A 14,029-nucleotide genomic window follows, 5' to 3' on the forward strand; every position below is an offset into this window, starting at 1 on the left:
TCCAAAACCTTAGTGAGCATCAAAATCACTTGTTGCAAACACAGATGGCTGGCCAAGGTTCGGATGAGACCTGAGAATTTGCATTTCCTTAAGTTCCCACTTAAGCTTAATGATACTGGCCAGTGAACCACACTTTGAGAACCACTGCTATATATGCTCTTTTTATCAAGATTCTTGACAAGAAAATTTAAAAGAATTAAATGTAAAGAAAGAAAAAGAATGATACCAAAATGAAATTTTCATCTATAGATTTATAAAACTTTATCATTTCTCATATTATTTAGCAGACCTGAAAGAGAACAGAAAACCTAGTACAAGTATGCAAGCAAAGTATGCAAGACACAGTTGACTGAATATAAACACACTCAGAAAGATCTAGATTTCTAAGCAGTGCTTTAGTCTTGTAAATGTCAGTGTGAAGGCCTAAGATCATTCATTAGGGAAAACTGAAATCATTAAGTTTAAAAAGTTGAGATTTTAGTATAACTAATTAGAAATTGTCAGAACAATGTTTTCTTATTTATACTGATGGCTAATGTAGTTGATATAAGTTGTAACATTACAGTGAAAAAGGAAAAGAATAACTGCCACAGGTGGCACAGAAATGTCTGATTTCCTTTGAAAATACATAGAAAGCCCATTGAAACTATATAAGCTAAAGAAAAGATATTTTCTCCTAAAGTGCACCTGAATTTCAAAAGCAGGAAAATGAGAACAGATGTGTAATATAGCTTTTAAGAATATGGTGTTAGTGGTATTACATTTTTTTAAGAGAAGTAAATGAGGCACATAAAAATATTTTACAACACAACTTGACTTATTCAAACTAATTTTGCACATGTAATATGAAATAGAAAAACCATTAAATTTGGAAAAATTTAATCTATAAAATTGTCTTAAGGAGGTTCTATATTTTTCCTAAAATCTAAATTTTTAGGCTTTGCAAATCTCTTCAAAGACAAATGAAAGATAAAGTTACTGAATTATCATTTATTGTGAAGATTTTCTAGGTATAAAACATGAGGACTTATAGTACTTTATCTTCTCTGAAGACAGAATGAAAAAGAGATAGGTATAAATTAAAGAATGAAAAATAAAAGTTAGACATAAGAAAAAAATTGTGAACAGGGACAGTATTTATTGGCTAAAGAAGTAGTAAACATTCAATTTTATGTGTCTTGTGTTGCTAAATATGAAAAGGAGATACATGTAGATCTTCTCTTTCTGGTCTTCTTTTTTTGGCCTCTAAATAGTAATTTTCTTCCATTCCATCACTGACATCTCCAGCAAATTTCTTGGGTGAGCTTTTCTTTTCACTTTTCATAGATACTTTTGAACAGAAGAGTATCTTCGAGAACTCTTCAATAGCTTCTTTATTCAATCACTAAATCATAGATGTATTAATAAATCTCTTTGAATGACATCTCAGGTCCTTCAATCTCTTCTCCAACTTAAGTTTCTTATCAACCAATTACAAAGTATCAACCAATTACTCTTCCTCACCCTGTGGCACAGAACTTATCCTATAGGACTACTTGGTGGTTGAACAAGCCCTGCTTGGCACGCAGCAGTGTCTTCAAGGCTTTGATGCCCTTGCCTCATCTGTACCTGCTGACACTGACATCCTTCAAATGCCAGTTCACACTGCACTGCCCTCATGAAGCCTGTGCTTCTTCCTCAGCGAAGCAGATGAAACTTCTAATAGAGATGTCATCTTCTCATTGTATACATATCTATCCTCACTACTTGCCTGTAAGCTCCCACAGGCCCAGAAAATGGCATACGTATTTGTGTCTTCCATACAAAATAGATGATTGATAAACATGTTTGATATAAATTAAGGTATTAATTAGCTTAATGTATTATCATAATAATTTTCTTAAATCCAAGAAGGTAAACATCAGAATACACTAGGTAACATGAATAGCAGCTCACACATTTCTCTTAAGATTTTTTTTATATTTAGGTAGTGTTGACTTAATGCCTTTATTATTACATGGATATAGTAAACATAAGATATGTTTATTAAAATTTTACAGTGTATCATAACCACAGACAGAAAATAAAGTATCATCCATAATCTCATTATACAAATAAAAGAACTGGTATTGTCATGGTATGTTTTTCTTTTGCTTGTAGTGCTCAAACACATGTGATTTAAAGTATTATTGTCATTTTATCACCAGTAAACTTTTGATATAATTCTGCATGTAGCTTTATATGTTAATATAAATAATAGGCTTGCTTTATGCAGATTCAGCAAAAGGAAAAGATATTTTAGTCTCTTAAATTCAAAGAAATCTCTTTATTTCTTATAAATTTAATTGTTTGATGACTAGAAAGCTCCTACTAAATTAAGTTGAATTTTTTTTCACCTACAACTATAAAAACTAACTTTCTCCATGAAAGAGTCCATTTTTCTCTTTTTCTGGTATATGTAAATTTTATATATCATAATATTTCTTTAATTGCCAAGGAGTTATTATAATCAACAGAATATTATCTTAAAGTTCAGTACTTAAAACACACATTTTTCTTTCCTAAAAATTTCAGTGTCTTTCTTCTTAATTAATCTGAGTATCATTCTATTCCCTCCCTCCAGGTTTCCTGGCCCTTGTTCCCTCTGGCTCTCCTAGTTTTTTCCTAGACAAAAGGCCTTAAATTTCTAGACAAAATTAACTATTAATTTAAAGGCATTTAAGAAGCATATCTTCAAAATTAAATAAAATTGATTTTTAAAATTTTGTCTGGTTAAGATCTTCTTCAAAAATTTCCCTCAAAAGTAAGGGAATAAACTCATATTCATATTTTTAAAGCCTCTTACTTTCTGGCACTGCATCTTATTAATACATTATTTTCAACACCAATATAGTTTCATAAAACTCTTAAGTAATTGGCTCATAGCTAATCTGTTTCTATAATCATATAAATCAAGAAATGTCTCTTGCTACTTGGACTTTCATATTCCTTTGTGATTACTAATACACCTGCAGGACACACTTTGCAACAGGTTCTGGAGATGACAAAAATGTGAACATCAAAGATGCCCGTGAAGAATTTAAATACAGTTATATGTGAGAGTGATAAAGCAAAATTTCTACATTTATATATTCCTTTGTGTAACTTGGGATTTTAAATATTAATTTAACTATTTTGTCTGTGAAACTCTGGCAAAAAATGCTTTGGGACATTTTCTTATTGGGAAGATGGGACCCATCATTTATATTTGGGGTCCCGCAGTTGTACTGAGTGCCTACTGTGTGCCAGACACCAAGCAAGGACTAGAAGTTACCATTCACATGCCAGTGAAATGAAACAATAACATGCAGAATACTCACATCGACGATCAGGAAATCTAACCAGCACCAGGCATTGGTAAAATACACTTGAAAGCCATATGCAACCCACTTGAGAAGCATTTCCAGGATGAATATATAAGTGAAAACTTTGTCAGCATATTCTAACATGGTCTTAATGGTTTTTCGCTGTTCAATATATATATCTTCAAAGGCCTGTAAGTGAAAAAACTCCATTGAATTTCATTGTCATAAACTGTCTCTAATTGGTATTTTATTAGAAAAACTCATGCTTGCAAGCATCTTTTCAGGCACCTAAGGCTGGAAGACTTCATGCTTCCCAGAGCTGCATTTTGCTCTATAGTTGTCTGTATGCAAGTGACTCTTAACTGGGCATTTCAGCCAACAAATTAATTCAAATAATCTTTAAATTTTGGTATCAGGATATCCCATCAGAGCTTAAAATTTTTGAGACACTGCCAGCTGCTTCTGTCTACAATAGGAGGCACAAAACCATCTGCGAGCATATATGCTTTGCTCAGTGCAGAGGTGCTTGACTGTAACCCTAAACCCATTTAGTGATGAAAATGTAAGACAAAGAGCCCCTTAGCTTGGGGAAGGGGCAGGGATTAGTCTTTTGCTTTCTCTATCTCTCTAGCTCAATCTGAGCATGAATATAGTTGTCCCTTAGTGGCAACCTCCCTTTGCCACTATTCTGCAGAGCTCTTTGGAAAGGGCAAGGGAACTCATTTGCAGGAGTCCCTGGGTCTTCTGGAATGAAAAGAGCATTTGTCTATTAATAATTCAATCCTTTTACTGGAAAAACTATCAGGACTTGGTGATCTGGATCAAGGAGAAAGGAGAAATTGGTTTTTATTTTTGTTGGTTTTTTGACCATTCTGTTGAGTGAAATCAGATATAAAATAAGTCTGTAATGATCTCACTTTGCTGCTTGTGGGTAATTTAATCTATTTACCCTTCAATGTGGATGGCCCTAGTGAACTGGCATGAACAGAGCAATGGAGCTTATGCTAAGCAGATTGATACTTAGCTGATAATCCCATACCCTGTCTACATATTGATTCTTAATAGGAACTGGTTCTGATGACTAAAAGTTAGAAGGTCATACTTTAAATATTCACAAAAAATCATACTGATCTAAATTTGATTCAATCTCAGGCCTACGGCAGAACAATAAAAGTTGCTACTTAGCGAGCCCCTCACACTGTGCTAAAAATATCATACAATGTCTCTCATCTTCACAAACACCTTCTTGTGAAAACACCTTTTTGTGCAATAGGAGGTTGATTGAGGGGAAAGGTAAAGGGTTTCAGGTAAAAGTAAAGGAGCAGATCATGTTACCTACCAGTGCCCCACTGCTGACCAGAATCATGAAGACAATGAAGGTTTCGAACCAGTTATGCTCCACTATCTTATAGCAAGTTTTTCTCAAGTTCCACCAGAGTTTCCCTTTGCCTTCTTCTATGCTTATCTGACAACACTTAAACTTCCGCACACAGTCTAAAATATGTCAAAGCAAATGAAGAAAAAATATCACTCTTTGATTATGCATATTTGTGTGGGTGGGAGATTCACCTACATTATTACCTGATACATTATAAATAACTTTATTTTTTAAGATGGCTTTCACTTGTAGACATAGAAATCATCTACACATTTTAAAATCATTCATCCAAAAACTATTTTTTAGTGCTTATGGGGCTATTATAATGGTCTAATAATATAGTATAATGTATTACATTATAAAACCTCAGTACAGAACAAGAGAAAGAAAGAAATCACCAAAGGTTAGTATTTCCATCCTATCCCTATCCTATAATTCCACTCATATTTGAACTTTATATGTGATTTCTAATTAGTTCACTTAATGATACAATGTAAACATTTCCCTTTTAGTCACAAGTAAATAAAATTTTCCCTGGAGAAGGAAATGGCAGCCCACTCTAGTACTCTTGCCTGGAAAATTCCATGGATGGAGGAGCCTGGTAGGCTATAGTCCATGGGATCGCAAAGGGTCAGACACGACTGAGCGACTTCACTAAATAGAATTTTGGAAAGTTTCATAATACTTCTCTAAATAAGATAACCAGAGATAAACAAGAATTGATATAAAGATCCTACTATTATTGAATATGTATGTTTCTGCAACTCCAGCCATTATCAGCAATAAGGTAACAAACACTTTTGTGGTCTACTAGATCAAAGGCTTCTCAACAAATATTTATTGCATACTTGTTTATTCAAGGAATTATACTGGACAATTATAATACTAGAATATGCAAAACGCATTGTGTCTCTAAACACAGTATGCATTTCGTTAGGGAAGATTTGTCCATAGATATCATAGTTATAGAAAGAAAACTCTTGTTAGAGTTTACCAGCAGGTTAACTCCTAATACTGAGCTGTACAGAAGTGGATTTGGGGTTAAACTTTGAAGGATGTGTTAGAATCAGCTCTAATACATAGAGCTGCAAAGGAATGGAGAAGCAATGAAATAAATAAAGTTTGGTGGCAGGGAAGTTTGGAAATTGTATGAAGCAGAAAATTGGGAATTACCACCAGAAAAGACAGCTAGAGCCAATCTGAAAAGGACCTGAACGATTCAGTTAGAGAACTTAGATTTTGTGTGCTATCTAATGGGGACAACACTAAAGGGTTTATTTGGGAGTTATGAAGATTTACCTGATAAGAATATTGATTTAGAATGATCTATGCCTGTACAAGGCATCAGATGGCTAGAAGACAAAAGATGGACAAGTAGTCAAGAGTCTAGAAGATTCAGTCAATGTAACATGAAAGAAAGTGAAAACAAGGGTGATGGTGGTGACAATGGTCAGGGGCAAAAGAGTCTACTAAGTAACAGGACCTGGCAGCACATGTATATGGGGGCGCTGGGGTGTGAGAAAGAGAAGATTCCTGACATAGAGGTTTGACTCTGACAGAGACCTCTTGTTCAAGGAATAGAAAAGTAGAAACCTCATTTTGAAGAAGCATAAGATTTTAATGCACAGATATTTATCAGATGCTACTTTATAATGTCAGCCAGATCATATAATTTGTTTCATGAAAATTTAATGAAGTCCTCTTAAATATTATTAGTGTTTCAAGTAATAAATAAATAGCATATATTTCTTGTTTCTTTGAGGGTGATCTTTTTCACATTTCTGTCTCCCAAAGGATTAAGAAGAGTAACATGCCTTGAAAATATTTGTAAGGAACTAGGTGGAACTGAAATTATTATTTTTTTCCCCTAAAGAGGATATGAGATGAAAAAATACTGTTCAATATAAAAAGATCAATGTTAGCAGGAAGGATAAATGCTAAATTTGGGACACTGGTTCATTTCTGAGAGGGAAGCAAAGGATGGGATAAGGAAAGGGTCCAAAAGGGGTCAAATCTGTATCTGATTTATTCTTAAACAAAAAACCTGAAGCAAATAAAACAAAAATATTCAAACTGCTAAAGTTGGTTGGTGGTGGTGGTGCTGCTGCTAAGTCGCTTCAGTCGTGTCCGACTCTGTGCAACCCCAAAGACGGCAGCCCACCAGGCTCCCCCGTCCCTGGGATTCTCCAGGCAAGAACACTGGAGTGGGTTGCCATTGCCTTCTCGTTGGTTGGTGAGTGTCTATGTATTTTTTATTATTGTGTTCTATAATGTTATGGTTGGTTATATTTCATACTGAAATGTTTTTTAACTTCACAAAAAACAAATGTTGATATTACCATAAATATTATTATTAATATATTGTGACCCTAAAAATAAGCTAATTGTCTGGGAAAGAATAACAACTAATGCTACATAAATTATTTTTGTGATATATCTAACCTCTTGAATATTTTGTGAAGTCATAATTTTTTTTCAAAATCAACTAACTTCACTGATATATGTGCAGAATTTTGGAAGAAAGAGTAGAAAAAAGTGGTTTCCCTCATAACATGCTGAAAAAATATCTCTTCCTCTGAAATAATTTAAAAATTGACAATGAATACATAAATATTTGTTTTCTCTAATGCATTCAAGTCCAAAAGCAATAGGTGTATGTAATGTACTCATCTGCAAAACTCTTAAATCTATTGACATCAATTTTGACACTTGCATAATCACATATTTTTAAAATTAGCTTAAAGTTCAAATTAAACAGCTTTAATGTTCTTAAATGAAATGAAAATGAAGGGAACACTTCTAGAATTAGTTGTAATTAAATAGCATTACTATCATCATTATTAAAATAAACTTTTGTTTAAGCATTTATTATATGATATTGAATTTGGGGCTAAGACATAGGATGAATTATTAAATAGATATTAACCAAAAAAATGAGTTAAGGATGAAGTGATTCCTAGGGTTTTAGAGAAACAGTTCTGTACCTACAATAGAGATTTGTCATGGTCTGCTATTGTACTAATATTTATGCCTCTTTGTTTGTAGTACACTCCCACATTGAATCTGGATTGCACTTTTGCTTTGGTGAACAGGACTGAGAAAACCTGATGTAAGTGGAGGATTGACGAGTGCTTGGCATTTAGGCTTCCTCTCTCACTCCTTTGCTTTCACCATGAGAACAAGCCTGGGCCAGAGTGTGGATGGAGCTGAGTCAGGCAATTGTCTCATCTAAGACCTCAGCTCTAGGACTAATCCCAACCAAGATCAGCAAAATCATCTTGCCAGCCATGGGCTTGTGAGCAAAGATACGATTTTTGTTATATGATAAGTTTTGAGTGGTTTGGTACACATTATTGTTCCAGAGATAACTGATCCACACCTCAAATAACATAATTTTAGCTTTCTTCACAAAATCCTCTTAGTATTACTTCAATGACATGGTGCCCCATACTGTATCACTCAGTATATTTTGATATTTCATTATTGATTATCTAGTATCATTCAGAACTAATAATATATATTTGACCTTGACAGATACAGGTAATTGTTATTCATGGACAGTTCCTTTTTAATAACATAACCACATTTATTTAAGAATGTGTTCCAGTATCAAATGGCAAAGTGTTCATGGACACTTTAAATGTAAATTAATCAATTCGTACCATTATAACCTGACAAAACAGTAAACAATAAATTACTCCTTCAACTTAAATTTTTTTCTTTTATTTTTTTAAAGGCAGAGAGAAATATGTATGATTGGGTTTTCTTGCCTATCAAAGATTCTATCTACAAGGCCACCAAAAAAACCCAGATAGTTAGCAGCATTTCTTAGAGTAGAACAGGATTCACAAAGATAGAAAACTGGATCTGATGCCATAAATTAAATCTTCATTTTTCAAAAATCATCTATGCTTTGATATAGAAAAAGCAACAAACAAACACGTAAATGTACAGTTGCTGGATACCTATAGAGGATTAGAACGAGCCAGGGAGGGAGGGAAGAGACGGCTAGATCAGAGAGGTCTAAGCAGCGTACATGCTCTGTTCCTCACCTTCCGTAAAACAGGCTTCAGGCTCCAGAGATTCTTCAGGCTCAGCTTCAGGTTGTTCCCCTTCAGCGGGAGCTCCTATATCAACTGTGCTGCCTTCAGATGAACTAGTTGCATTTAGCTTCTGAAAATCAATTCCACAGAAAAGCTTTTAAAATAGTTTCTTTAATCTATAATATAAAAATTCCAAAGGCGTGCCCTTAAGTCTTCTGTATTCATTTCCTTGATCTGTAATTTAAGAATCTCTTAAACATAATGCCAGTCTGCTTTGGTAAAGGTGGGGGGTCACAAGATTAGATTCAGCACCACAGTATTTTTTTTTTCTTTAAAAATGTGGTGCTAACCACTTAAGTAATCTTTGATTAAGCTCCTTTATAGAGAGAGATTCTGAAATAAAATCATGCAGAGCTTACATAAGCTGCCAGAGTCGTATGGTAGTCTGCGATCTCGCTTTTGTGAAGTAGTTTAGGTGGTTTTATTCTAAAATTGTGACCCAACCAACAGAAGCTGCACAAGTGTATTTTCATGTCAAATGCAGAAAAGATTTGATCAAACGCACATAAACAGCAAAGTCTAAATTTATCCACTTTTCATTGACATGAAAACATATACCACTGGTTGTTATTAAACATATTCTCTAATTTTCTAATTCTGAAAAGAGCAGCACATTGTTAGCTTTATAGCAAGAGCCGATTGTTTGCATTCTCTTTGGCCAATGCACTCCTGTGTTTCATTGTGCATTTGGAAACTACTTGTTACTCTGGCACTCTTACCTCTCCAGTTAATAAAGGCAGAAATGAATCTTTGGTTGTTGTTTTGTTTTCCTTTAAGTTAAATCAAATACCACCAAAAGAAAAATATAATAGAAAGAAGTTGCTTTAAATCTTGAAATGCAATAAACTTTAGCCAAGTCAGGTCGTTCATGGGATCAGCATAAATGAAGGGATCCAGTCTTTAACCCGGTCTTAAAATGCTGCAGGAACGACACAGGGCCAGGTATGAGTGCCACATGGAATCAGAGTAGTTTGGGCCACAGCATTCTCGGACCTGTTACAATGTTATTACTATTAGTGTATAACATTAGGAAATGGCTGAGCTGATAGGAGCTACTTTATAAAGGGGATGAGGTAAGCACATGATAAAATGCACATTGAAGTATGTTGAACCCATTCTAAAATAGATGTTGTAGTCAGTACTAGAAACATTTGATTTATATTTGGGCTAAGGGTTCTATAGATTTCCCTAAGAAGCTGGTTCCTTTATTTTCTGAAAATAATTTTCTTTATATGAAATATTTCCTTGGCATAGTGGTACTGATAAAGTAAACATATTTATACACACTATAGATATAACAGAAAATACTTTTGTGTGTAATTTAACAATACCACTGATAGAAGCATAAATATCATATGTCTCCTCCATTAAAACTAGTTCAAAAAAAAAAAAAAAAAACTAGTTCAGGGTTATTTTTAAATTCAACCAAACCATTTAAAATTAAGGATTACATATTATAAGGCACTTGAAGTTTATTGATTTCTTTTTCTACTACCAATTATATCATAACACTGGACAGATACTTATAATATCTTTGTTTTTAGAATTTGAATGTACAGTATTCTAAGAAGAAATATTACATGACTTTTTATAATTTCCTATCCTTTATAGCTAAATTATCCTATCAGTTTTATTTACATGAAGATGTTATAGTATTTGGGACCTGAAATATTGATCATATTATTTACTGGATATTGAAACATGACATAGGTAATCAGAATAGGTGAAGCTTAGTTATATCTAATCTAACTACAAACAGCCCAAACAAGAAATGGAAAACATTCTTTTTAGGAAAAAGGATCACACTTCAATTACGGGTTGGTTAGGGATTAGGGGATGATTCTAGGCTTACTGTACCCCACTTTGCCAGGATTCCCTAGAGAATTTCTTTGATGATCCATTTTCAGGGTGCTCCATACTGGTGAATGGCTGCATCAGAACTTGCAGCAGTGCTAGTTATATATAGCTCAGGTACTCTATAAATATTCTTTAGGGAAGGTGGGAGGGAGGGTCAGGATAGAGGGAAAAAGGTATACCAGTGGCTGACTCATGTTGATGTATGGCAAAAATCATCACAATATTGTAATTATTTTCCAATTAAAGTTAATTTAAATAATTAAAAATGAATGAATGAAGGAGCTTCTTCGTAACAGAATGAAGGCTAGTCCTTGATAGTGACTAGCAGAAGTCACCAGACAACATTCCATGGAATTTTGGTTTAAAATATTCAAAAGTTTCCAGATGATCTCTGTAGCATCAACTACAATACCTTTCGTTTAATGTGGTGTCTTAGTACCGACACTGAATTACTAGATATTTTTCTAATTGAAGTCAGATATTTGTATAGTTAGAGGTCAGATTATTTTTTAAAGGTGCAACATAAAAGTTTTGTGTTTCTAGAATATGTATCTCACTAGCTTAACCCTCTGAAGCAAAGATCATGTTTTGGCCATCTCTGATCCCTAGGAACTATTGCTAATGTTTGTGTTTAATAGATGTTCCTTGAATAAATGAATGAATGCCCAACTCAGGAACTCTTTTGTTCTGCCACTAAGTACTTCTAACACCTCCTATCTTTTATATTCACATTCAAGGGAATACACATAACATTCTCATGTTAGTACAGAGAAACACAAATCTCTTTCAGATTCTAACTTGCGTAAGTAATGAAGTGCTGTCTAAACATCAGGCTTCCAATTAATCAGACCTAAGATGAAACTATAAAATAAACTATTAAATAAATAAACTGTACTTTAATTCTGGAGTCAGGAAAACTAACACTAACTCATTTTGACAATGTTTTCCCTCCTTCTACTCTATGTACATGGATCTACAATCCCAGCAGTGAATGGAGTCTCTCTAAGGAAATCTTATCCTTCTTCATCTTCCTCCTCAAGTGGAAGAGCACAGGAACTACCTGTTACATGTATTACTTGAATACCTTTACTTGGTCTACAAATTAAAAAGCTAGGGTACACATTAATCCTCAACACCAACCAATCCAGTGTCTACTTAGAGAAAGAAATGTGGCTTTAATTATCTTGTCAAAAGGCATACTGAGTTAGTAGCTGGATTCAAGGTCTTCTGTATCCCACTTTGTTAGGATTCCCTAGAAAACTATTTGATGATTCATGAGTTAAGCCAATCTTTATCAATTTAAAACATTTAGTAGATGTGATATGTAACTAAACATTGTAGGTTCAAGATAGTGCTTGGAATACTGTTGATTCCTAGGCGTCATGACCATGAACTTAGTATTAGTTTGTTATAGTCATATTCTTATATGTATTAATATAAAGTTAAATATACATTGGGACATTTCATTAAAAAGCTTACTTTAAATAACAATCTTGAGATGTAGGCAAGAAATTCTGATTTATAAAACCTTTCCTGACAACAATTCAATGACTTTCTTAAAACCACATGAGGCAAATATCATAATATTATAAAATGTGTTAACTAAAACAGTTAAAATGCATAAAGAGTCTATAAAATCCAAATGAGTCAAATTAAGAATATAAAACTTTTCAGCTTCAGGTAAGGTCGTAATCACGATTAATTCTAACTACAGTACAAATTCACCAATTAGAATTGTCAAATGTACATCATTTATATGGAACTATTAGTACTCATATACTTAAAAGAATAACTTTCAAATAAAGCTTCTTTGTAAATTTTCCAATGTAGGCATAATTCACTGCAAAATTCCACATGAGTAAGAGAGCAAAAAATTAACCAGTTAGAAATAAAACCAGTTCTTTGCTTTGGTAAAATTTAGATGTTTAGGTTCCCTTATTATAATCTTGCTTATTTATTGGAAGACAAGTGAACTGAATGATACTGTTAGTACAGCCCTTCCCTACTCAACCCTTAAAATATGGATGTCCCCCAATGTCAGGATAGTCAAGAAATTAAACATGCACAGAGAATTATTTGCTATGCCTGGCATTGGCAATCATTTATTTTCAGGTGAAATATTAGCTGAACTTTTTTTTTTAAGTGAAAATTTCATGTTACAGGGTTCTTACTACCGAACGTCTGCTAGGTTCCTCAAAGTGCTGGGTCACCATAATCATAGGAGTTAAGCAGGGCAGAATTGTATTTTGCTTAATGATCTAATAAATATCAAGATACAATATTTCATTTCTTATTTTTAAACACTATACTTCCAACTTTTACTTTCCACATCATTGACAAACTATTATCAGAAATCTGCCAAACTCATAGTCCTTTCAGAAAGTAGAAGCATTTTTTAAAACATAACACAGAAAAGGGACAGAAAACATCATTTTCTATTAAGTTTTTCAAAGGTACACTTTTTTTCTTATTATGAAGTTAAGATATTTCTAAGAAAATGTAATCAATAAATAAAGTATATAATTTGGACAAAAGGTATATGCTAATCCTAGTCAATAAAATAAATTGGGATTTTTTTTTTAAAAAGAGAGATAATTAAAATATAGATTAAACCAAGTATTCCATATCTATTTTGGTCATCAAGAATGACAATTCTTTGATCCATGTGGATCCTAATGCTAGCCCATACTTAAGGAATTCTAGGTCATTTTATGTGAAAAATCTTAATATCAAGGTAATGAGAGTGATGATTATGGTTCCTACAGGATAGGCCAAAGTGACACATTAATAATAGAAAGGAATTATTCTTCTTAGTGAGGAAAAGCAAAATCAAAACTGTTATTATCATCGTTTTACATTATTCAAATAATCATTTTTGTCTTTATAACAGACATGTTACAAAATTCTGTAACCCATAAATGGCAAAGCTTCAAATATCTTTCTTGGGATGGCAAAAATAATCCTTCAGTCCCAAAGACTCATGTTTGGTCAACTTGTTTTTGCTTACATTAAGGATATTTAGAGCTTTTTAAAAATCCTTTAATCACTCTCCCACTGGAAAACTTTCCCTTGAAGATTTATATGTTCTCCAGGATAAAATTATAGATGAGTTTTTACTGAAACCATTCTACCACTGCTTACCCAAACCTTCTCTACACAGCCTTCTCTCCTTTCCTACTCCTTGTACTAGAGTTCAGTATACTGCTCTCTTAGGGCTTCTCTGGTGGCCCAGTGGTGAAGAATCTGCCGGCCAGTGCAGGAGACTAGGGTTGGGAAGATCCCCTGGAGAAGGAAATGGCAACACACTCCAGTATTCTTGCCTGGGAAATCCCATGGACAGAAGAGCCTGGTGGGCTACATTCCGTGGG

General features: G+C 33.6%; 1 protein-coding gene across 5 annotated transcripts in view; it reads right to left on the minus strand.

The window, feature by feature from the left end:
• SCN2A (sodium channel, voltage-gated, type II, alpha subunit) overlaps window positions 1–14,029 on the minus strand; it is a 140,200-nt gene that overhangs the window by 16,663 nt on the left and 109,508 nt on the right. For all 5 annotated transcript variants that reach the window (XM_010858948.1, XM_010858951.1, XM_010858949.1 and 2 more), the window contains 3 exons: window positions 8,754–8,874; window positions 4,663–4,817; window positions 3,339–3,512 (listed from right to left, as the gene is read on the minus strand). In XM_010858948.1, coding sequence (XP_010857250.1) covers window positions 3,339–3,512; window positions 4,663–4,817; window positions 8,754–8,874 — 450 coding nt within the window. The remainder of the gene's footprint in view (window positions 1–3,338; window positions 3,513–4,662; window positions 4,818–8,753; window positions 8,875–14,029) is intronic.

This window comes from Bison bison, unplaced genomic scaffold (genome assembly GCF_000754665.1).
Source record: "Bison bison bison isolate TAMUID 2011002044 unplaced genomic scaffold, Bison_UMD1.0 scf7180017864452, whole genome shotgun sequence".
Classification (NCBI taxonomy): Eukaryota; Metazoa; Chordata; class Mammalia; order Artiodactyla; family Bovidae; genus Bison; species Bison bison.